Source organism: Haliotis cracherodii, unplaced genomic scaffold (genome assembly GCF_022045235.1).
Source record: "Haliotis cracherodii isolate W230 unplaced genomic scaffold, xgHalCrac1.p SCAF_29, whole genome shotgun sequence".
Taxonomy (NCBI): domain Eukaryota; kingdom Metazoa; phylum Mollusca; class Gastropoda; order Lepetellida; family Haliotidae; genus Haliotis; species Haliotis cracherodii.
Genome location: NW_027266285.1, coordinates 4,423,698 through 4,448,255, shown reverse-complemented (window position 1 = coordinate 4,448,255; position 24,558 = coordinate 4,423,698). Strand labels below are relative to the sequence as shown.

The window sequence follows — 24,558 nt, the reverse complement described above, 5'->3', positions numbered from 1 at the left end:
TGTCAGTGTGGTGTCTGTCTATATATATGGATACACATTTTCCAAAATATATGCTCCATCGTATTCCAGGGATGAGTTCTGTACCTACTCGCCGGGTGTCTGTTTTCAGACACTGTATAGAATAAAAGAAGACACTACTCACTTAACACAGATAACGTTTAATATAGGCTACTATATTTGTTAAAACACATTATGTCATTACTACCGGTAGGGTAGGACTTGCTTACCCTTTTCGCAAACACCTGGTGTCATGACTGATTTTCAGTGGTCCATTCATATAATTTTACAGCTATTTTACCCTTTATTCCTCTGCGTTGAGGTTATATATGTCAATAATAAAGAATTGTTGATCAATACAAGCAATAGAATAAGAACATTTTAGAGGCTTTGCACACATTTTGCACTTGCATCGGGTAATTCAAATAATCTTTATGTGTGTATGTGTGAGTGGATACAATGCCTTAAATAGTTACGTTGTGACAATGAATGTAGGCGCAACATACACACTCTCATTTGCCGTTATACAGTGAGGAGCACTATACCTTCAAGCCACAACAATGACTTAAATATCATCATACGATTGCATAAACAAGTAAACATTATTGTATTCTATTTCAACTCAGAATAAGGGCAGTTGATAATTATATTTACAAGAATTTCTCTAAATTGTTTTGTTCAATTATATAACGATGGCACTGTCACCTAGCAACAAATAATAATAGTTTTAATACAGTTTTCATGAGTGTAGAATATTTGAAACCTTCAGATGATCGGATGGGCACGAAATATAAAGCATCCATGTACACACCCGTCCTTAGGATTTCGGTACCCTCTCAAGAAAGCGAGTCCCATCATTACAGTGATGGAGAGGACTACAGTATTAGTTATTATAAGGCTATTTTGTTTCCGCAAGATGCTTTGTGTTTATAAAAAAAAGTTATATCTGTTGAATTCGTTCTCGATGTGTCCTGCGAAATTCAGACTTATATATCTGTTCTGAAATCTCAAACGGACGAGCTCAGCGAGTCAATTGCCCAATGTTTGTTTGTTGTTGTTTTACGCCGCACTCACCAATATTCCAGCTATATGACGGCGGTCTGTAAGTAATCGAGTCGGGACCAGACAGTCCCGCGATTGACGTCATGAGCATCGATTCACGCAATTGGGATATGATGACATGCATCAACCAAGTCAGCGAGTCTGACCACCCGATCCCGTTCGTCGCCTCTTACGACAAGCGCAGTCCCCTGTGACGTTGTAAGTGTGTAGAGCGTCAAGGGTCTGAAGTATGTGTCAACAATTTACATCATAAAATATATACTATACCTGTAAAATCAGGGTCATGATAGATCCCCCAAACCCCATCTGTGTGATTGTTGGAATTGAGAACCAAGTAACAGGGAGTGATTGGGTGGTTATATTGTACGATGTTGTAACCGCACTCACTTTAATAGCATTTTGTTACCGCGGTGGCTGGGAATTCGGAGTCTGTCCATCTGCTGCTGGCACTGGCATGTGACGGAATATACTTCAGTAATTGAGTTCTGTATGTGTATGGACTGGCATATAATGTCCATAGCATATCATGGCACAGAAAGCGAAGCGATGGTGTGAAGATGTATGTGTATAAAGTCCGTGTCTGGTGCGGAATGAACTTTTAGAATACGACTTCATAATGATATAAACAATGTACAGAGATGGCTTCAACGTCTGTGCTTAATTTAAACCTGTCGGGTGGCCTAGTTTGTGGCAGGTTAAAAGTTTTAAAATTACCTTGACACGGGTGCAACATGAACGCCATCCTCAAGTCAAAAGAACAACCACCTCACGAGGGTATGCCTGGGGTCACTTAGGCCAATCCGCACGTGCAATCCATGCAACGGTGTGTGCAGGGTGCACATAGGTCGTCCCCATCTCTTTACTCTCACCTATTCCCATGTCATGTTCATTGCCAGGGTGGTGTCGAGCACGGAGGAGCATGTTGTTTTTCTTGTCGAGATGAAACAGGCTAACTGTGCTAATTAATTCATCAAGTGACATGTAAGTATTATGATAGCGTATATTTTCACAGAGTAAACACAGATTATTGTATACTACACGTATTCCATTTGAATTATGTTTGTTTGTTTGTTTCTTTAACGCCGCACTCAGCAATATTCCAGCTGTATGATGGTGGTCTGTAAATAATCGAGTCTGGACCAGACAACCCAGTGATTGACATCATGAGCATGGATCAACGAAATTAGGATACGATGACACGCATCAACCAAGCCAGCGAGCCTGACCACCCGATCCCGTTAGTCGTCTCTTACGACAAGCAGAGTCGCCTTTTACGGAAAGCATTGGTTGCTGCAGACCTATTCTACCCCGGATTTTCACGGGTCCCATGTGAATTATGATTAACATTTATGTTGATAATATACTTGGCCTTTTAACAGTGTTAGACGAAAACACTAAACATTACCCCCTTAACGCTCTCTCGTTACAAGAGTCCAGGGATGTGATGACATTGTGCGTGAAATGGTGGGAGTACAGACAGATTACCGCTCTCGTTTAGTTCTGTCAATAAATAGTCTAAGGATTTAAATGTGTTCGATGATGTTGCTGAACACATCACCTAGAGGTGAACTACCTATAGTGAATACTTTCAGACGGGTCATCTGAGTGTTCATCAAATTACAGGTGCAAGAAATAACACCTTTTCCATGTCAATACCACTCAGCTCAAGGTGTTAATCAGTGCTGGCCGGAGGCAGTGATCTAACGTTGCGCATATTACCCAATTAGTGGCATTGGCTCACTTCGGTCAGGGCTATGACCGTCACGCTTCATCGCCGGGGCAGTCATTTTTCCGTCTCCAGTGGTCCATGTACTAACGGACGTTGGTCTCCGATAGTGGCCACATTACGTAAGCCATGTATAACATGGTGCAATTGTTTTCTGACGTAGGTCAAGTTTGACCACGCCTCCCTGACCTCAGAGGGCATGCAACTATGATCGGTTCTGCAAGACATGACTAACTTTTGTGCCACTCTGCATTGGGAATGGACTGTACCATGATGGTTGTAGGGGTCAAAAATGATCAGTTATGTTGAGACGTGCATATGTTCAATTTGTTTTGTACGGGACTAATGTGCACGTCTCTTTCATCACGAATATCTTTGTCTTCAGAAGACACCTCGTAGCAATATAAATCTATTAATTTTTATATTCCCTGTTGTGTGTGAAATAGTCTTGACCCACCAAGTGGACCTTACTAACAAACGGCCGCCATATTGTTGCGATCTGGATCGGTTCATTTAAGCCAAGGGGTTGCAGTACTATACAATAGCGTTTTCGATAGATCACTGAAAGTGATAAATAATTTTCGCGCAACATCGGAGTCTCAAAGTGACTTATGTTTATATTAGCTCTTAAACATTCAATGATGCCGCAGGGGTTATAGTAACGGAAACGAAGAAGATATCTTGACACCCCTCTTTCTGAGTGGTCGAACCTAGTATTCAGCTCCTAATTGTTACATCACAGCGGTGGTCATACCAGCTCGCAATGGTCAGTTTCAGTTGAAGTATGGACATCGTGACGAACTGACCACGGTGCGAGAGTGGAGTGTACTCATGTTCAGGACGTTCATATTAATATTTCAGCAGTGGCGCTGACATAGGCATATCCCCCGGTTGCAACCTGGAGCGAGCCATACAAGGCCAAAGGGGCGAGTGTAGTGGACGGTGGTCAAGCGGAGCGGACGGCGTTGTTTGGGGGAGGGTCAGCATGGATTCCCCGTCTCTGTCACGGGATACATCGGGGGACACCGACAGCAGCTCTACCGACGGGTCGACCTCGGGGGGAAGCATCAGGCGGAAAGGTGAGCTCCAGCAGTTGGTCAATGTCACGTTGCGTTATTTCCTTGTTGAATATTCCATGTATTCTGCTGTCAGTTTCCCGTCATGGTTATGGTGCGCAGGAGAGTTTTCCCCCACAACAAACAATTATACAGATGACCCTCCCAAATGATGTGCATATTCAGTTTCTAATCGTCAGAATCAGATAATTTATTGCATAACCATAGTTGTTTTGTTTATATTTCAAACTAAACAAAACGCCTTCGACGATATATTTCATTTATGAATGCCCTAGGAGTGGCTGTGATTGACATGTGTTTTTTATTTTATTTTAAAAACATTCTTCTGTCAGTCCAGGGCAAAACTGATGAAATTTGAATTCTTTAGAATAAACCCCTCATAACTTCTCACATTGAAAATAGCAAATGTAGCAGGTGGTGATACATAATCTATTTACAGCGTATTTCATGACTGCCGACAGAGGGAAAGTGTATCGTAGCAACATTAACAGCCGACTAGTACTGTCGTAAAGGGTGTGTGTCGGACTGCTTTGCTTATGCCTAAAACAAGAGATAGGGAGCGCATATATATGCATTGACTTTCTACTACTGAATAGTTTACGTGGACAAAGACAACGTGTTTCTCAGTTTGTTGGCCTTCTGCAGATTACGTGTGTTGCCGCTTCTGGTGCTCGGTGCTGAGGTCTTTGTTCGCGTATAGAGTGGTCGTGCAATGTTACGCCATCACTGATTATGGTGTGTTCGAGTCGCGGTGACGTCTATCGTTGCGTCACGACGTGACAACACAGCCTGGGACTCCAGTCATTGTTCATTATCCAAGGTCACGTTGAGCAGCTGTTCCCATACGCAACTGGAATGCGTTATTGATGGCGTTTTTCGTTAATAATCAAGCTTAAAATATTATTGATACATTCGATGAATTTTATAAAACTATTTTACTATTTGGAATATTTTAAAGTTATTTACTTGCTTAATTTTTCAAGTTTTCAGCACGCAATATAATTATATTCCTGCTGGTTTCACAATATTACATCACAGGTTGCTGTACATTCTGCACGGTAGTCAGACAGTATTAATTGACTGATCTTTTTAGGAATTCTAGTGGGAAATAAAAATAGTTATAAGTATCCTCACTGATATTTATTGAAGTGAATAGTCTAACAGATGAAACAAAATGTCCATTTGAAAAATTAACAATATAGTTGTGCATAAAATTATGTTCTTTCACTGTTCTAGCTCTCGAGTGTATTAACGTTGTAATTTTATGTCACCTTAAACATTTATTTGAGAAGATAGGATTTGAGCATATCAGAAAGAACAATATTGCTCCTGTCAGCGGCATCTGGCTGGCTGGCTGGGTCACACTGACCCCATGTCTGTTCAGCCAGTTAACCAAAGGTGAAGGTCGTTCTCCGTCGGCCAGCTTGAGCTAATAATAGCTGCCCAAGACGTGAGCGTGTTTGCCGTGACCCTGTGGGCAGAGCATGTGTTGGACAATGGACTGACCATTAGTGTTCAAGCTGTGAGCTGCTGACCCATCCCACGAGTCAATACCGTGTGTTGTAATGACCAGAGGAGGGCAGCCAAGGTGGTGTCAGTTGAGATTGTTACGTGGCGTTACATGGCTTGGCGGGCTTGCGGGTTCATTTCTTCGCGAATTTCTTATGATTTTGTACTCTTTATTGAATAAATTATATTCAACTTAAGCCGTTTGTCGTTTTAGTGATTTAAGACATCATCGATGTGCAGACTAAGAGTGGGGTTTTCACATGTAGTTACTTAGCTAACCATGGTTCATATGTATTACAAATGGCGGCACCTTTTTCGACATCACTGAATACAATGTACTCCACGAATATTTAATTATTGTCTACAGTATAGCAAGGCTACAGTGACAATTGACACTAACAAGAAATACAATTATTGACGTGACACTAATGTATCAGACTGAACAAGATCCGACCCAATACCAGATATGTTACATTTCTAATTAGCTACACACCTGAGGTCGAGATACGAGAGTTGCTACGGTCCCGACCTGTACAATACAACACGGTGTCATGTCTGTCTGGTTGGGAATGCTGTGTAAATATTGCACCTTGAACTACAGGTATGTCCTAGGTTCTCGGCGCTTGTGGTAGAATCTCTAGATAACACTTCGAAGACATTGCACTACAGATGACATTAGCAGAGACATATAGATGCACTCGATCTCAATACAAACCAAACAACCTAATCGACGAAACTACGCGCTTACCCGCGGTAACCGTATCTCAATGCTGTATCTCAGCCCAACTGTCACAAAGCGATCTCCACGATGCTACTCCAACAGGGAATAAGATAGTCTTAGCGCTAAGATCACTCTGTGCAAGTGACCCATTGCCGTTTCTCTGTGCTGTTGATGTTGCTACATATAGCTACGGTCTGTACAGAAGGTTCAGCCCTGCCATAACGTACATCGTAATGTCCCCCAACCCCCGGCTCGCTTCCTTAAACACTTGCCTTCAAACATGTCTACTTTTATTTTCGTTAATGCAACTTTTTATGTGTCAGGTTGGAATCGCCGAGAGGGTACGGATTTTTGACCGCATCTTTATCGGTCAGGTTTCAAACTTGATCAGTACATAATATTGTTGCACAAAGTAATCGTAGTTGAAGGCACAATGATCATGTGGAGACATAAGGGAAGTGGTTAACAGTGGCCCCCTACTTGTCCCTTCAGGTGAAAGTTTCGTTTGACACACAATGAAACACACAATTGGGCTTTTGAAAAGAAAAACCAAAAAATGCAGTTTGTGGTTATTCTATTTGACTGTACAAGTTGTATAATAACTAGTTTGTTTTAAAATCAAGTTGGAACATATGGTGTTGTGTTGATACACACCAAGGGCAGACACGATTGCTCACAAAGCGTATATAATGCTTCGATGACGTATTGCCATATATTTATGGGGAGTTGTTGGTTTAAGACATGACGTTTTGTCTTGTAGGCGTCCCATACATTCCAAGTTACATGGACCTGACCAATGGACCCGAGCCATGCGTGGTGTGTTCCGACGCGGCTACCGGCTACCACTACCGATGTATGACCTGTGAAGGGTGCAAGGTAACACACGTTAGGATTGCAACATGGAAGAACAGTTATTACTCGTTTACTTGGCAACTTGTCGAGGATATTACCCTATGTTCATGAAGAATGTGGAATACTAGTATCCCATTCAGATCTGATTTAGTGAGGGACGGGGGAGAAGCATCGTGGTTAAAACGTTCTCTCGTACTACTTCAACGACGAGGGTTTCGCCGAAGTGGTAATCGTCTAAGACCTACATCACTTCGGGCTTTCCTCCCACATTAAACTGACACGCCGTTATATAACTGGAATACTTTTAAAAGTGGCGTTCAACCCAACTCACTCACTCACTTGAACGCCCACAAGGATGAATTGTGAGAAGCCCATTTCTGGAGTCCCCGCGATGAATGTGCTGGAATATTGCAAAATAAGTGGTGTAAAACCATACTCTTTTACTCTCTGACTTAATGGTTTAAGACCCGTAAGGATCCGGAGTAGAATAGGTTTTCAGCAACCCATGCTTGCCATAAAAAATGACTATGTTTGTCGTAAGAGGCGACTAACGGCATCGGGTGGTCAGGTTCGCTGACTTGGTTGATGCATGTCATCGTATCCTAATTACATGGATCGATGCTCATGATGTCAATTACTGGATTGTCTGGGCCAGACTCGATTATTTACAGACCGCCGTCATATAGCTGGAATATTGCTGAGTGCGGCGTTAAACAACAAAGACAAAACAGAAAAGGTTTAAAGACGAATGTAGTCCGACACATAATTTAACTGTGAATATAATGATTTAACTTTTTAAAATTTTGACAGGGCTTTTTTCGACGAACTATTCAGAAGAACTTGAAATATCATTGTAAATGGAACGGGAATTGCGTCATCGATAAAACAACACGGAACCAGTGCCAAGAATGCCGCTTCCAGAAGTGTGTGAGGGTTGGCATGGCCACCGACTGTAAGTAAACCTGGCTTTATGGCGGATTCAAACACGACTTAATCCATTTATTTCTTTTTAAAGTAAAACGTTATGTATGTAATTTGAATTACTTGAGGGTTGTAGCTTGTACAAACGTAATCGTTAACATACACATATATGAATGCGCCGCACTGACTAAATTCTAACATCTAAATCAATAACAAAATACTTCTGTATGTTTAAAATATGTTTTGTATAAACAACTATATACTGACATTTTTCATCCCTGTTCATTTGTTTGTAGTGGTTCTAAACGAACGACAACGAAAAGCTAAACGGAAACTGATCGAAGAGAATCGAGAACGCAGGAAACAGGACCACGTGAAGGGTCTGAGACTGGACACTGCGGACACTGCCCCGGAACATATGTCTGACAGGGATAGGTCGCTCATAGCAGACATTTGTGCCGCATATGAAGCCACAAGGATTAAGGCACCAAACGTCCGTTTTCCTATGGTTAGTCAATTATCACATCACGTGTAGCTCATCAACTTGTGTTTGCCCACCACGGACGTTAGTATGACTGTCGTGGATAATAGTGACATTTTGTGAAAGTATAAGACATGAGACATATTGGCCCAACATATCCATGTCACAATAAGTATGCATATAAGGAGATTCATAAAGATATGTCAGAATGGACATAAGAATCAAATGTCCATGGAATTCAATCCGACCACTGGTGTAATTGCCGCCTGACATTTACTCTCACCTACTACTACTACTACTACTACTACTACTACTACTACTACCCCATAACGGAGACTAATGTGTATCTCTATACACTGTACAGACAAACTGTGTCTCTCGCGTTTCTCACTGATGACGGAGCAACAAGAGATGCTTACAATAGCATTTCGTGTGACTGCAACCTTTACGACAGTAAACGAGATTTCTAATGGTTCCACATTCAACACTATTGATATAGAGCTATATCATCACCTCGGAGTTGTTCACGAGGCTAAGGCATATTCTTCATCTCTGACCTGGAAATCAGCATGTTGTCAACGATTCCGTTTCAAAGATACTGACACAGCTGATTGATTACATGAGTGAGTGCGTATGGCTTTACGCCGCTTTTAGCAATATTCCAGCAATATCACGGCGGTGGACACCAGAAATGGGCTTCACACATTGTACCCATGTCGATATTCGAGCCCGGGTCTTCGACGTGACGAGCGAACGCTTTAATCACTAGACTGCCCGACTGCCCTGATGACATTAAGTGCTAACTGATTTAACTTCTGTATCATTACTTGCAAATGTTTGCCGAGCACTATAGCATAGCGTATCGTTTGTCCAGTGGTCTTTCAACACAGTTGCATCCCTTGGTCGCAGTGTCGAAGATATTTGCGCTTTTTTATCATTCGTCAGCAAGTTAACCATATTCCTAGGTTTCACCAAAGTGGAAAATGTCTACGACCTGCATCACTTCGGGCTTTCCTCCCATATTCTGCTGACACGCTGTGACGTAACATAACGTAACGAATGTACAAAGCGACGTTAACTCCCCAATGAACAACCACTTACGTAAATGAACTTTTTCAGCCGGAGTACGATACCAGTCAGAACTCTGAGGCGGAGGCGTGGCAGCAGTTGGCGGAAGTGATGACACCGTCTATCGTCAAAGTTGTAGAGTTCGCCAAAGGAGTGCCAGGTTTCGTACAGGTATGCCGAGACGTATATGCAACAAAATCACTGCTGCTCCGACATATTTATATCTAATCCGCCACAACCGTGCAGACCTGGACTACAACACCTATCTTCTACAACACAATATCAAGGAACAGCTAAAACCATCCATTATAGACAGTCATACAAGCTTTAAAACGTCGACACAAATATAATGGGATGTAATTTTTCACTCTATGATTGCAGTTGAACGTAGAGGACCAAATTCTGCTTCTCAAGTCGTGCTGCATGGAAGTCATGTGCCTGAGGGCTGCCTGCAGGTTCGATGCCCAATCTCAGTCCCTCATTCTACCCAACGGTTTGACTGTGCACAAATCGGCCCTCCACAAAGGCTCTCTTGGAGTGCTGGTGGAACCTATATTTGAGTTCGCTCTTGGGCTCGCTAAATTAGAACTTGACCAGACGGAAGTAGCGCTCCTTGCCGCAGTGTTGCTCATGCAATCAGGTAGGCAGTATGATCGGGTTGGGGGGGGGGGGGGGGGGGATTTAGGCTAATGTTATTGCACAGGTAAAATGAGAAAACGAATTCTTCATCTAATATTAATGATATGCTTAAATGTGTCTTAATATAGATTGACAATATGCCTTACAGCATGAATATATTTCTCAATAAAACTGTTTAAGGGAACAATGAAAAATTATTTGACAGAATGTGTTCTTCAATGAGCGATTTCATAGGTAAGTAATGACGTTGAAACACCTATCTATATTTTGATCATTTATTCTCATTTCAGATCGTTCCGGATTGAAAGAACCCGAAGCCGTAGAAAAATTGCAAGATGCCATTTTGGGAGCATACAAGCGTTACATTGCCGAAAATCGACCGCACCAACCAGTTCATTGGGCTAAAGTCCTGATGAAGGTCACTGATCTACGTACTATCAGCACTAGGCACGCAGAGCGCGTGCTGTGCGTGCGTCTTGAATCTAAAGGGGATATACCACCGATGTTCTTAGAAATGTTCCGGGAAAATGACACCGACAAATCCTGACAGGCATGCCACTCTGTCGGCCTCTGGGTCATGTTACAGTATTAGTGAATTTGGACATTGGATTCGAACCAGGGAGTTCGGAGTAGAATAGTGCATCGAGGACCAAGTCCCGTCGGAGTGCTGATGAAGTGACTGTGATGAAGAAAACATCTATTAAGCATCCAATGTATGAGTAAGGACACCGTCAACCTGTTTTAACACCCATCCGCCGATATTGTACACTATGATAAACAGTCATACATATCAGGTGTAGTCGCCCTGGATGCTATAGTCCTCGCCACTTGAAATACTTATACATATAAAGTGAAAACAAGCCTTTCAGCCGATAAGGAATAGTACTTACACAAGTGGCGGGGACTGTAGAATAAATTCTATTGCATATCGTAAAATAATAAGTTAAATTTACCATACGAATCAATCAATTATAATACAATAACAAGCGGCGTAGTCGTCCTCAATAACTGAAGCACTGATATGTGAAATTCATGACTCGGCAGATTGTAATTCCGTGGTCCAGGGGACTCTCGTCAAACACCCGATCCCAACTTCGAAGGTAAAATCGTCAATGGAGAGTGTTGATTTATTTCTGTTTTCAATCATCTGTTCGGTACAGGTGCTAGTATGTTTATCTCTGGCTTGAGGATTGTATCTATGAATTCAATAAGGCAACCCGTCTTATTGGCACTGAGCTCCTACATGACACTTAAGGATGCTTCAAAATGATCTCGCATATCCCATGTTGGCTTCCCCGTATACTTGTGCTGACACAAATGCGCTACAAGGCATATTACATCGGGTAAAATAGTCGCTTCTGCAGATACTTGCACGGATTTATTGATATCATTCCGGCGAGGGCCAAGGGAACTGCCTTTACGTTGTTTCCAAAGACATTGTTGACTAGGGCAGTTTATATATTCTTGTGGAGGCTGTTGCGCCTCTGAACGTATAAACACACAGGGACGTGAACGAGACAATCAGTTGCTTACAGGACACTGCCAATTGTGGGAGAGTTGTTTTGCCAATGCTAACCTAAGTCGACGACTGCAACAGCGATCACTATATTTGCGTGAAATTTGCGTGTGTGACTTCAATTAACAAATAAACCACACACACTGCTGTAAACCCACGGTGCTTAGCTCCCTTGGTGCTAACCATAAATAATTGCCATAATATACTATCCCGGTTCATTGTCAATGCCTTCTACAGGTTATAGTACTTATTTAGAAGAGATGTCTGTCTTGTGCCTACACGAGGGATCAACTTTGTTTCGTCCTCTCATAGACGCATTTCCTATGCTGTTATAATTATTATAGAAATTTGCATATTGAAAATGTATTTATTTCCGTGATGTTCTTTCATTCATTGTAGTGTTGATGTGGTAGTCCTTTGGGTTACCACCCGACTATACAACACACCTACCTCATGTGTATAGAGTTTGTGAAAATTCTTTGGTTCATAGCTGTTAATATGCTAGTCAGAGGTTGAATGTCACATATTCATTCCCAACTTGCCTGTGATTATGTAGTCCGTCTTCTCTGCTTAACATTTCCACGCTTTCGTTCCCAGTAATAATATTTGCTGACAATTACCTATGCATGAGGCACTAATCTATTACTGAACAAAACATGTTTAGGATCATGAATATTTGGGGAATATGATTTTGTAGTAAAGATTGAGCACAGTTTCACAAATAACATCCCTAAAATTGTCATGATCTCTCACGGTTTTTTTTGTGAAGTATGTACATGTCAAGTCAGGACCTTTTTTATTTGTTTCAAATTCAACCTTTGTAGAATATGGTGGAATTTGTTTCAAATGCTGGTACTTTTTGTGGGCAGGGTATTTCAATACCGATAGCAAGTACTTGACCTTTTTCAGCTTTCAAGTAACGTAGTCGCTTCATTACCTCCTCGGTATACCACATGTTCTGGGCACTGTACTGTCACGAAGGAGAAGTGAGTCCCCGGTACTGCGAGTGTGAACATAACATGTTTGTTACAGTACTTATTGGAGTAAAGATGGAGATTTTGTCGTATCAAAATATTGAACTCAATAGTGGTGAATAATCATGATGTAAATTTGAATGAGATCCGGTGTATCACGTGATAGCTAGGCCACAATCGTTACCCTCTTTACTACGTTGGGGTTAGAACGTCCCCGGTGTGTGTATGGAACACTGTCCACTGTGCCACCTTTGCCATAGAGATGTTTTAAGGAACGTCACGTGACCGGTGTTGAAATAATTTGTTCGATGTGAACATAAAATCTCGGTGTGGTGACAAAATATTAAAAGATATTTTACATCTTATTACCTGTATATATGATGCATATATTACTGTTTATTTTATCGACGGGATTCTATCGCTGATTATTTATTCATATTTGCAAATACGTCTATTGTCCGTGTATTCACTTAATATATGTCGTCCCTATCAGTAGTTTCATACGACCAGGACTGTGTTCTGTGTGTTTACCTTCAAACACCAGCCGCCACAAAGCAAGGACCTTGATCGGGAATGTGCTTTTGCCAAGTATATGTTTTCTATTTTTGTTTATAATGAGTTAGCGTCAATGCGATGCCACTGTTGTCTTTTTTCAAGTGCTTGCTAACGACAGCTTGTCTTTGTTCCTCCACCTCACATCGTGTTCAATGTTTCACAAAACATGTGACACACTGACGTCATTATAGATGCAGCCAAACATGCTCATCACCTCCCGAAGGTTTTCGACTGTTGTTAAGGGAAAACACAAATTCAAGTTATTGTCCGTTTTTCTTCCTCTTGTATTGCTAGTGCACTGTTTGTTGATTGTTTAGAGTGTTTGTCTGTGGTGAGCTTCAGATGTGTGTATGGATTTCATCTCCATTGATCGGAAACAGCTGCGTTTTGGATCCAGACAACAGCAGAAGGATCGAGAATTCCAATGCAATTGGTATGACTATAGAACAGATGTGGTCTGCATCGAGGTTGGCCTCGGCGCAAGACTGTATTTATACAATAAATCACATTTATGTTGCTTTTGTACTTTTGTTCTTCATTCATCAACTATAGACGCAACTTTGTCATAGGGTTGTCACAGTTTGCAGTATACAGTTAATATATTATCAGATGTAATTAGTATATATCAGCACAATAATCAGCTGAAACTGTGGCCCTCATTACAGTTTTCTCAGATACCCCTCCCCACCCCACCCGACCCCATTCCTCATAACCAACCCAAGCCAAGTGAGGTTAAGTTTTCCAAATGGGAATATGTTTCGTACATCCACCTTCACTGGCACAACTTCCCTCTACATAGATTCACTTGATACTGTAGTCATGTCTTTATCTTGCCAAATTCTAACAGACAATTGCTGCATAAATTGTCGCTTCAACTCCTGTTAGTTCCTGGAAGACTAGAATGCCACGCTGTTTGAGACGTGTTATCGGCATTCTGTTAAATTTTGAACTTTAATGACGTTAACCATGTAAACAGAGTCAATGATGACTATCTCCCAAGTCAGGAATATTCCAGTTAGATCACGGCCTGGGCCGGACAATCCAGTGACGGGCGGAGCAGCGATCAATGTAAGTAAGGATAAGAATTTATGGATGAACAACTTCTTTGTTACATTTAAGAGCGACGTTTCGGTGCAGGTTCTCACACCGTTATCAAGCAGCGTTATCTTAATTGTAATAAAGAAGTTGTTCATCCATAAATTCTAATCCTTACTTTGTACTCCAACTTCTAAATGCCTATCAAAGAAGATCAATGCAAGATAAACACTTTAGTAACGGTAAGCACCACCGAATTAAGTAATCTTTGGAATTTGATATAAAATGCATATCAGCAGTTATTTAACATTCAGAACGCATATATGAATAAATCTATATCCTAAAACACAGTCAAACATGAAAACATGTTTAACTTGTACAGATGAAATCTGCTTCATGAATAGATATATGTATATTTTATCTTTGCGTAGAAGCATATTAGATAAGATTTGTGTCCACATTCTTACGATGTAACTGAGGAAACGCAGGATTTAGGAAGGGTTACTCCACTACTGATCACATTTTCATTTTTCTAGCTGTGATACAAAAATATATTAAACGTAAATGGGAAGTGTATTGTTCATTTAATGATTCTAAAATAGATTTTGATACCGTTAATATAAATAAGTTGCTCGTTTCGCTCCAGAATGGTGTTCAAGGTAAATTATTCAATGTTATAAAAATATGCTTGGCAATATTAAATCAGCAGTTATTATTGCTAAAGGTAGAACGTTATGAAACTGCTTCAGGTGCTCTGGTGGTGTACGCCATGCCAACATGTACCCATACTCCGTTATTGTTTTCCACCAAAGCAACTTCCTGGTTATATGGTTTGCTGTTTTGCTTAATGTTTTTTCATTTCCGAGGAAATGTTAAACATTATTGCTTTGTTATAATTATACTGATGACCTTATCCGTGCAGCTGATTATGATTTAAAGCCACGGCAGCATCTTGATTGAACATGAGTACCTCGGTAAATGGGTAATGGATATTAATACATAAAATATCTACAAATATTCTGTTTAATGATCGAGGACGTGTGTATAGGTCTGAACATTGGACAGCCAAGATTATTTTAATCGACACTGTAGATGCATATTAGTCCTTTGGACTCATGGTTACTCAAAATGTGCGAGAAGTTGCTGATTGTAATTTTTAAGTAAATGTATTCAAACAAAGAGTTAGAGGTTGTTCATCACAAGAGAGGCATGCTGTCTGTAATTACCCGTTTGATACCGACATTACAGTAACAGCACTACAACGAAGACATGTATATGATGGTAGGCTTATTCTATATTCTATTAAAATTATTTATAAGACCCACTACGTGGATGACTTTTAATTAGTTAATAAGTCTGGATATTAATATTGTTCCTTCCACTTCGGCTGTTGCTTGTAGCAGTTGTTATTGTGTGGCCCCATGTTTCGTAGTCAGTTTGTAGCAACAAGTTGTCTATGAAACATGCGACGTAGAAACTTCTCTGCAGTAAAACGAGACCCCTGTCTATGGTGATCTTGTACTCCGAATGTCAGTACGGCTAGACACATGGACATGTCAGTCCAGATTAGAGGGAGGATGCGCACTATTGATGGTTTACAGATGGCAATCGACAACCTCAATCCTGTTATTTTATATTATCCCAGGTTCACTCCAAGTGGAAGTTTAAATATCCAGAAATAACTTGTTTAAAAATGGAATTAAAATATCTCGTGGAGTTGCGTAACAATGAAACTAAGTACAATGTTTTATTATAATGAAGCCTAAGAATGGTGCTATTGTGAACAAGCAACGCATTTTACCCATAGGTAGACGATTGTCTAAGGTAAAAAGGCAATCTGGATATCGGTACAAGTCAGAGTAGTTAATAAATTTAATGTGTAACAGTCTGAACGCTGACGATGGAAGCCGATCATGACGCCCAAGATGAACGACACCCATCCAAAATCTCTCCTCATGACTCCCATCTATACAGGGACAATGTTTATGTTTATTTTCCGGCAGACCATTCATCTTTATGCACCACATCTGCGTGTTCGATGATTACGTGTGCCCTACGTTTGACTGATCACCACACTGCAGCCCGACGCTACAGATGCAAAACCAGATATTATTTACACAATGTTATATGAAGCAAATTTACTTTTTCTGTTACCACTCGAAGTTTGCTAAGGATCAAGATTTTGATGATATAAAAAATCCTCCAACAAATAAAGATGTAAATATCCCGGGACACATTGGTAGGGTAACCCGTACAGGACCTCAGTTTCATAATGAACAGACAGAGGCATGCAGTCGTGGGAACGGTTGCACACTGGTGCTTGAAAAGCTGTGTTTGGATGTATCGTGACAGGATCTGTGCGCATCATAGTCAGATATCACAAAACATTTTCTACTTAGGATTGCAACAACTGAATGCTCTTCTGACCCCTCGGCGTCAAAGACGTCGTTTGACGACCGAAGAATTAGGCAGATGCCTAGGCAAGCTTGAGACTGTCTCTATGTAGCAGGTTAGGGTGGTGCAAATATCACAGTTAAGACCAACGCCAGCTGGAGGTGAGTTGCGACCAAAAAGCCACAAATTTATTTTCCATACCAATATTCACCCTGGAACATAATTTAACAAATAATAAATAAATAATTATACTCATTAAAACATTGCACTTATCACCGTTATTTATATAATAATTAAAATGCATTCACCACAATATTATATGATGGTTTCCATATTACTTCAACTGCATCAATGCACTTGAATATACAAGATGTATATAATACATACATGAAATATAAACAATGAATAACTAAATTATTATGCCTACCGAATGTATGGCACTCAGGTGGTAGTAGGCCAAATCACTCGTCACTCAGATCCATCTATAAATAACATACACATGTCATTCTAACTTTAATATAAATATCATAAAATAATATACATAGTAATCTACAGCCATATTAATTCAATCTAAACCTACTACCAACATTATCTCAAATAGAATGTCATAGATAAACCTACATAAATATACACATTACCTGTGCTGTAATATGCTCATGATTATAAACAACACACATTTCTCATGGCAAACAATATGGCGGACACAAATACTTATATCTGTCGCCTTTATCATAAAAACATATTATAGTACATTACATCAGAGAATCATAACCATGAATGGAGTGTTTATTATCGTTACTGTACTTATGACATAAATTACATTCATACACTCAAATCACACAAGTATATCTACACTAAAATAATGTTTAAATTATACATGCTGTACTAAAACAAATATTACATCCTACATAATGTTTATAATCTAGTATTAAAACTAACCTTTGGAGGTTTATAGTAAAGATGAAGCTGTGAAAGTCCTGGGCACAATACATGTCAAAATATGACTCTCATGTCGTGACTGTCCAGAGAGAGCTGTATATAGTAGACTGACTTAGTGCTTGTGTTAGTATAGAAGCTTGCCCTCTAAAAGCAAGACAAAAGAATACTCTCGCCCCTCACAATAAACAAAAGAACTTGCCAGCCCAAGTTCAGCTTGGAGCAATCAGGCTGGAAACTTGTACCGTACATGATCTAATAAAATACACTAATTACACTGTCTAAAACCAATACCATATATATACAGATAAATTATTGAAATGACACTGCCACACACTTCCCCCCTTCGACAAATGACGTCCTCGTCATCATAGCTTTCCTGTTACCAGATTCACAAGAGCTTCTGATGCCTGGTCACATCTGCTTGCTACGACTCCTGTGGCTATGAGTGAACTAAGGTAATCTGCTCTTGATTTCCAGTCTGGCTTTGGTTTTGTTATCGTCGCCATCACATACTTCCCACTCGTCTGCCAGTGCGGTTTCATCCTTTCTCTCTGTGACCTCCTAAGTGGTGGGGTAGGTAGCATCCTCCTCCTAGGTCTGTCGTCAGGTGTGGTCACTGTTGGTTGTGGCTCAGGAGTGTCTGCTTCAGTCTGCACAACCTCTTGTGCAGAAGCATCTACATTCTCCAGCAACAAGTCGACAGGTGGTATGGGCGGTCCAGGAGCTTCGGTTTCAATCTGCACATTCTCCTGTGCAGAAACCACGACATCATCTGGAGTACCCACAGTCACATCCACGTCATCTCTGGCTCTCTGTAGGTCGTCTAACCTGTGATCCTCATTCAGAGCGACGTCTGTAACAACTTCAGTTTCACCCTCAGGTGGCCCATCAGCTGGTACACCAGCTGAAACTGAGGGTTCTGATGAGGTTACGGGCTCAATACAAATATCATCATCTGAATCTTCCTCTTGATCCTGGCACAAGTTCTCCGTAACATCCTGGGTTGATAATCCGGATAGAGCACTTGATGTCTTGGATTTCTGATAGGGTCTTTCAGTAGGGACAGGTGCCTTTGGAACTGGTAGTGGCAGAGATCCTATCGGGAGCAGTAGATTCCTGTGGAGAGTCCTCTGTTTCCCATCATCTCTTTCCTTTCTTACCACAAACACAGGTATCGCAGGATCAGGCTGTTTGAGGATTACGTAAACATCCTCCTCCCATTTATCTGCGATCTTGTGTTTCCCATCAAAAGCGACGATCTTTACAAGCACTCTGTCTCCAACGTCCAACATGGCAGCTCTAGCTTTGGCGTCATAGTTAGTCTTTTGTCTTGTTTGGGATTTGTCAGCAGCTTCAGCAGCAAGTTCATACGCCTGTTTCAGTCGGTCTCTCAGGGACTTAGTATATTCCGACAGGGACTTGGCCTTGCTTGGGTCGATCTCCAGTCCAAAAGCTAGGTCAACAGGAAGTCTTGGATGTCTACCGTACATGAGGAAGAATGGTGAGTATCCAGTCGTCTCATGGCTTGTAGAGTTGTATGCATGTACAAGTGGACCTACATGGCTCTTCCAGTCCTTCTTCCCACTAGCATCCAAGGTTCCAAGCATATTAAGTAGCGTCCTGTTGAAACGTTCACATTGACCGTTGCCCATTGCATGGTAAGGAGTAGTTCTCGACTTGTCGATCTGTGTGAGACTGCACAACTCCTTCATAAGCTTTCCCTGAAAGTTCGCTCCTTGGTCCGAGTGGATCCTCTTAGGTAGTCCATAGTTGACCACAAAGTTCTTGAAGAATACCTCGGCTGTTGTCCGAGCAGTCATATTCTTAGTGGGATAAGCCTGGGCGTAGCGTGTGAAATGATCTGTGATAACTAGTATACACTGTTGTCCTCCCTTGGATGGTTCTAATGTCAAAAAATCCATACAGACTAACTCCAAGGGCTGGGTGGTCTTGATACTCACTAAAGGTGCTTTCACTGTTGTGCCGCTCTTTCTCCTAATGCATCTTTCACACTGGCTGACATGGTTCTCTATGTCCTTAGTCATTCCAGGCCAGAAGAAGCGATCCCGAATAAGAGAATTAGTTCTATCACGTCCGGGATGTCCAACTTGGTCATGGAGGCAGCGCAGGACTGACTGGCGACATCTACTTGGCAGAACAAGTTGCTCGCAGGTTTCACCATCCACTGTTATAACTCGGTAAAGGACTCCTCTTCGAAGTTTGAAGCTTGAAAAGTTCTTCATGAGACCACTCATCTCAGGATCTGCTCGACAATCACTTGGTCTTGGCTTAGTTCCATTCCTCAGATGGGCCATAACAGTATCCAAGGCTGGGTCCCTTGCTTGGGCTCTTCTCCAGTCACGGGCATTGGCATCACACTTCTCATCACTTATTTCTACTTCCTGCTCCGGAATAATGGCTGATGAAACAGATACACTCTCCACAAGACTAAGGGTTGATGTCATGTTGCAGATAGCATTGATGGAATGTGATGAAATCTGTCTCATAGTCGACTGATCCTCGGGTGTTGGAAGTCGAGACAACACATCAGCATCAGCATTGTTCTTCCCAGGCCGGTATGATATAGTGAAGTTATAGGCTGAGAGTGCTGCCAACCATCTATGCCCTGTTGCGTCCAACTTCGCACTGGTGAGCACATATGTCAGAGGATTGTTGTCCGTTAGCACTGTAAAGTCATGTCCGTAAAGATAGTCATGAAACTTTTCCGTGACGGCCCTTTTCAAACACAAAAATTCCAATTTGTGAGCAGAGTAATTTCTTTCAGACTTGTTTAGGCTCCTACTGGCATATGCAATAACTTGCTGATGTCCTTCATGCGTCTGATATAACACGGCACCAAGACCTTGTGTGCTGGCATCTGTATGCAATTCGAAAGGCTGGAAATAGTTTGCATATCCTAGAACAGGTGGTGATGTTAATCTGTTCTTCAAGTCCGTGAAAGCCTTTTCCTGGTTGGGTCCCCAAGTCCACTGTACAGTCATCTGATCCTGTCGTGATCGATGTTTCTTGCCTTTCGTCTTAGGCATCAGCTCTGAGAGGGGTTTCGCAATCTTGGAGAAGTCCTGTACAAATTTTCTATAATATCCTGCAAAGCCAAGGAACTTTCTAACTTCTTCAGGACTTGTCGGTGTAGGCCAGTCTCTAATCTTGTTGATCTTCTCTGGGTCTGCTTCGATTCCATTTTCAGAAACGATGTAACCAACATACTTGACTTTATTCTTGAAGAACTTGCATTTCTTGGGTGCCAATTTCAAGCCGCATTCCCTGAGACGTTGAAACACAAGCTCCAGGCGTTCAAGATGTTCTTCATAGGTCTTGGAGAAGATTATGAGGTCGTCAATATAAACAAGACATATCTTGAGATGTAATCCTGACAGGCAGTTTTCCATCAATCTCTGGTAGGTGGCTGGCGCATTACATAAGCCAAACGGCATTCGATTAAACTCATAAAAACCTAGTGGTCCAATGGTGAATGCTGTTCGTTGTTTGTATTCTTCTTGGAGTTCAACTTAATGGTAACCGGACTTCATGTCAAGGACAGAGAAATATTTCATGCCGCCGAGACAATCCAACATCTCTTCAACTCGGGGAAGCGCATACGAGTCCTTCAATGAACGATTATTCAGCTGGCGATAATCCACGCACATCCTTAGTTTTCCATCAGACTTGCGCACAAGAACAACGTTGGATGACCATGGGCTATGTGATTTCCTTATCACTCCAGATGACAACAGTTGTTGAAGGTGGCTATGAACTTCTTCATACATGGCAGGAGGTATTCTTCTATGGCGTTGCTTAAATGGAATGTCGTTGGTCAAGTCGATGCGATGTCTTACAGCAGAACTGTGTCCCAAATCATCATCTCCCTTGGAAAATATGTCCTTGAACTTGAGGATGACTCCAAGTCCTAAGTCCAGTTCCTCTTGAGATATGCTCTTCTGCTCTACTTCAACTTGTTCAAGCAAGCGCTTCTCATCTTCTGACTCCAATGGCATCAGTCCTTTAAACGTCATGGGTTGAAGCTCGCATAGCAGTGCTCTTGGCTGTACAACAACTGTCTGTGTAGTGACGTTGGCTACGTACACATAAACTTCGCCAGGGTGCTCACAGTTGTAGTCTACGATGGAGGGAGCAATGTCAAGGTCACTTGGAATCGCAGCGTTGTCAGTCGGTTGGATCAGTGCACATACTTTAGGAAAGTTCACATTCTTCACTACATTGCCTCTGATGACTACTTGACTGTTGGCAGGAATAATAACATTTCCAACTTCTGCACTCTTCACTAGTCCAAGTTTCCATCCATTCCTGACAAGTTCCTTCTTCCTCAACACCATACTGCGGAAAGCCAAGTACCAGGGTGTATGCAGTGCAGCCTTCTGTAGAAACTGGACACCATGTGTGTTCTTGCATCCTTCCAGTAGATGGCATAAGATGTTGGTCCCAAGTAACACTGGCACTTTAGAATTATACTGGGTGTCTGTCGATACCAGAAACAAACAAGAAACCAGTTTGGCTGATGCTATCCCCGATGTTTCCAACTTGACATCCACATATCCTGTATAAGGTAGTGACTCTCCTCCAGCACATTCGATGTTCAAAATGTTATCAAGTGGCTCCAAAGGTACATGCTTTAAGTAGGAATCATAGAAGGTCTGTGATAATATAGACACTGTAGCTCCTGTGTCTAGAAGTGCTCTTGCCTTTACCCCTTCAATATGAATGTCCACTTCATTAACGTTACCCACAAGTCCATCGGGGATTCCTTTTTCCCTATCTCTGGGGCGCTTGTAAAAACCTACAGGCGGCCCCTGCCCATAGGCCTGCGCAAGTTTAAAGCTCTTCCACGTCTAGAATGGTCCAGTCTAACTGTGCATGTGTGTTGAGTATGTCCAACCAGTCCACATCTCCAACAGGTGGGCCCCATTACCCTCTGTGGTCTGTACTTCATTCCATGGTGGCCTATAGGAATCGTAGCTAGCGTGACCTTGATCCTCTCTCGACTGCTGTCTGTTCCAGTTAGGGCGTCCACTTGATGACCTTGACCTCTGATCCGGGGCAGGATAAGGAAACTCTTGCTCTGTTGCACTTGCTAATCTCATCCCAGCAACTTCAGAAGTAAGCTTGTTGATCATAGCTTTCATTTCCTTCATCTCCTTCTTCCACTCAGGCTCCTGTGCAGTGGCACTCTTTGCTGTTCCTGGTGTCTTTGTCTTAGCAGATGGGACTGTGCTCAACTGATCGTTCTCTATCTCCCGGAGGGCTTCTAACAGGTCATCAAAGTTATTGATGGTATCAAACTTGTGTCCTGAGATGTTCTTGAGGTCTGACTTGAGTCCTGTCCAAAGCATACTCCTAAGCATCTCATCAGAATCCTCATTGCTGGTCGGCTTATCCTTCAGGGCATGGGAAAGAAGTTCCTCCAAACGACAAGCCCACTGTGACACATCCTCCTCTTCCTTCTGTCTAGCGCTATAAAACTGTGCCATCCTTGATTCCCTCCTCTCGACTACTCCAAAAACAATACTGAGCTTCCTTAGCAGGGATGAAATACTGGTCCCCGGCCTCATGTTGACGGCGATCTTAGCAGCCTCTCCCTTCAAGGAATCCTTGATTGCCTGTTCCTTAATATCCTGTGTATAAGATGAAGATTCCAAAAGCCCATCAACGCGATACCTCCAGACGTCATAAGGTGTTTCCTTCCCAGTCCTGTCTCCACTGAATGGGGGAATTCTAGGAAACCTATGATGATTCATAGCACTAGCCTGAGCTACATTTCCTGTGTCAGAAGAGTTTGATTCCTGTTCCACAACTGGTTTAACCTCGGTCTTAACTGACATTACATTCTGTAGCCAAGATTGGAAGTCCTCAGGAGAATTAGCCTTGGGTTTCTCCTTTCCACGCTTAAATGCTTCCAGAATATTGTCAATTTCTGTCTGAGAAAACTCCATGATTAAACGAAGTGTGAGCACAGAACGTAATAATCCAAGAATTCCAAAATCACAAACTCATACCATGCAGGAAGAACCCACAAATTCCAAGAAATCGCACAAGATGTCAAGAAACCAAGCAACCTCACATGATCAAACCTAGTCCATGTTCAAACTACAACACACAAACAATACCAAACCAATGAAAAGAGTCCAGTACTCCCACTCAGTGAGGGTGATACAACTCACTGAGGATCAATGACAAAACACAAACTGTTCCATAATGAACTTCACAATATAACAGAACACTTCAGATTTATAAACTCATCTGTTGAAAGGTTCCACTGAGTAAATAAAAAAATAGATATATGGTTACATGGTGCAACGTGCTTATACTGAGTGCGACTAAGGTAATCAGTCAAGTCTGTCAGTCAGAAAGAGAGACAACACAAGCTACTTATACCTACATAATTACAAAAGTTTAACACCTTATTATAGATAAGCTTAAACTTACTCACTTTTATTACACAGTCACACAAACTCACTTCAACCAAACACGCATTGCAAGGTAATATAACTAAGTAAAGTAACTAAGGCATGACAGATAGGTAATATGGTGATCACCAACTAGTAGGGTACCCTTAATGACAAAGGTAACTAATGTAACTAAAGTAACTAACTAAAGTAACTAACAAAACTCTAAACTAACTAAACTCTAAACTAAGACATCAAATTCTATTTCACATGTGAAAAACTAATAGCTGCATTCAATCAAATCTTAATTATGAACACAACTAAGAAATGGTTAAGTTTAATTTACAAAACACAAATACTTATAGTTGATGAAATAGTATCACATCTTGTCTAACAATGACAAGATATCCCAATATATCAAATTTAAATTACATATTATCAGGCAAATTTAGCACAATATGATTACCTTATGGGTATATAAATGGTGATTTACAAAAATATAAGTAGCAAGTTACACTACTCCATGACAAATATGCAATTAATATATATAAACTGTGATCACATGATCACGAGAAAGATAGAACAAAGTGATCCAAAGTCACTGAAAGCTGACGTACAATGTCAGACGCGTACGCGGCCAAGATTACATAGTGTCACAGTAAATTACATGT

The 24,558-nt window shown here is 41.4% G+C and overlaps 2 protein-coding genes across 2 annotated transcripts; one reads left to right on the top strand and one right to left on the bottom strand.

Moving 5' to 3' along the window:
• Positions 1-3,770: 3,770 nt before the first annotated feature.
• LOC139473518 (thyroid hormone receptor beta-like) lies at positions 3,771-10,599 on the top strand. Its single transcript, XM_071256138.1, has 7 exons — positions 3,771-3,864; positions 6,852-6,967; positions 7,754-7,895; positions 8,161-8,372; positions 9,465-9,584; positions 9,795-10,053; positions 10,343-10,599. Exons 1-7 carry the CDS (start codon positions 3,771-3,773, stop codon positions 10,597-10,599), a joined length of 1,200 nt encoding a protein of 399 aa, XP_071112239.1.
• Positions 10,600-22,348: 11,749 nt separating this feature from the next.
• Positions 22,349-23,434, bottom strand: LOC139473439 (paraneoplastic antigen Ma2 homolog). Its single transcript, XM_071256010.1, has one exon. It carries the CDS (start codon positions 23,432-23,434, stop codon positions 22,349-22,351), a length of 1,086 nt encoding a protein of 361 aa, XP_071112111.1.
• Positions 23,435-24,558: the final 1,124 nt, after the last annotated feature.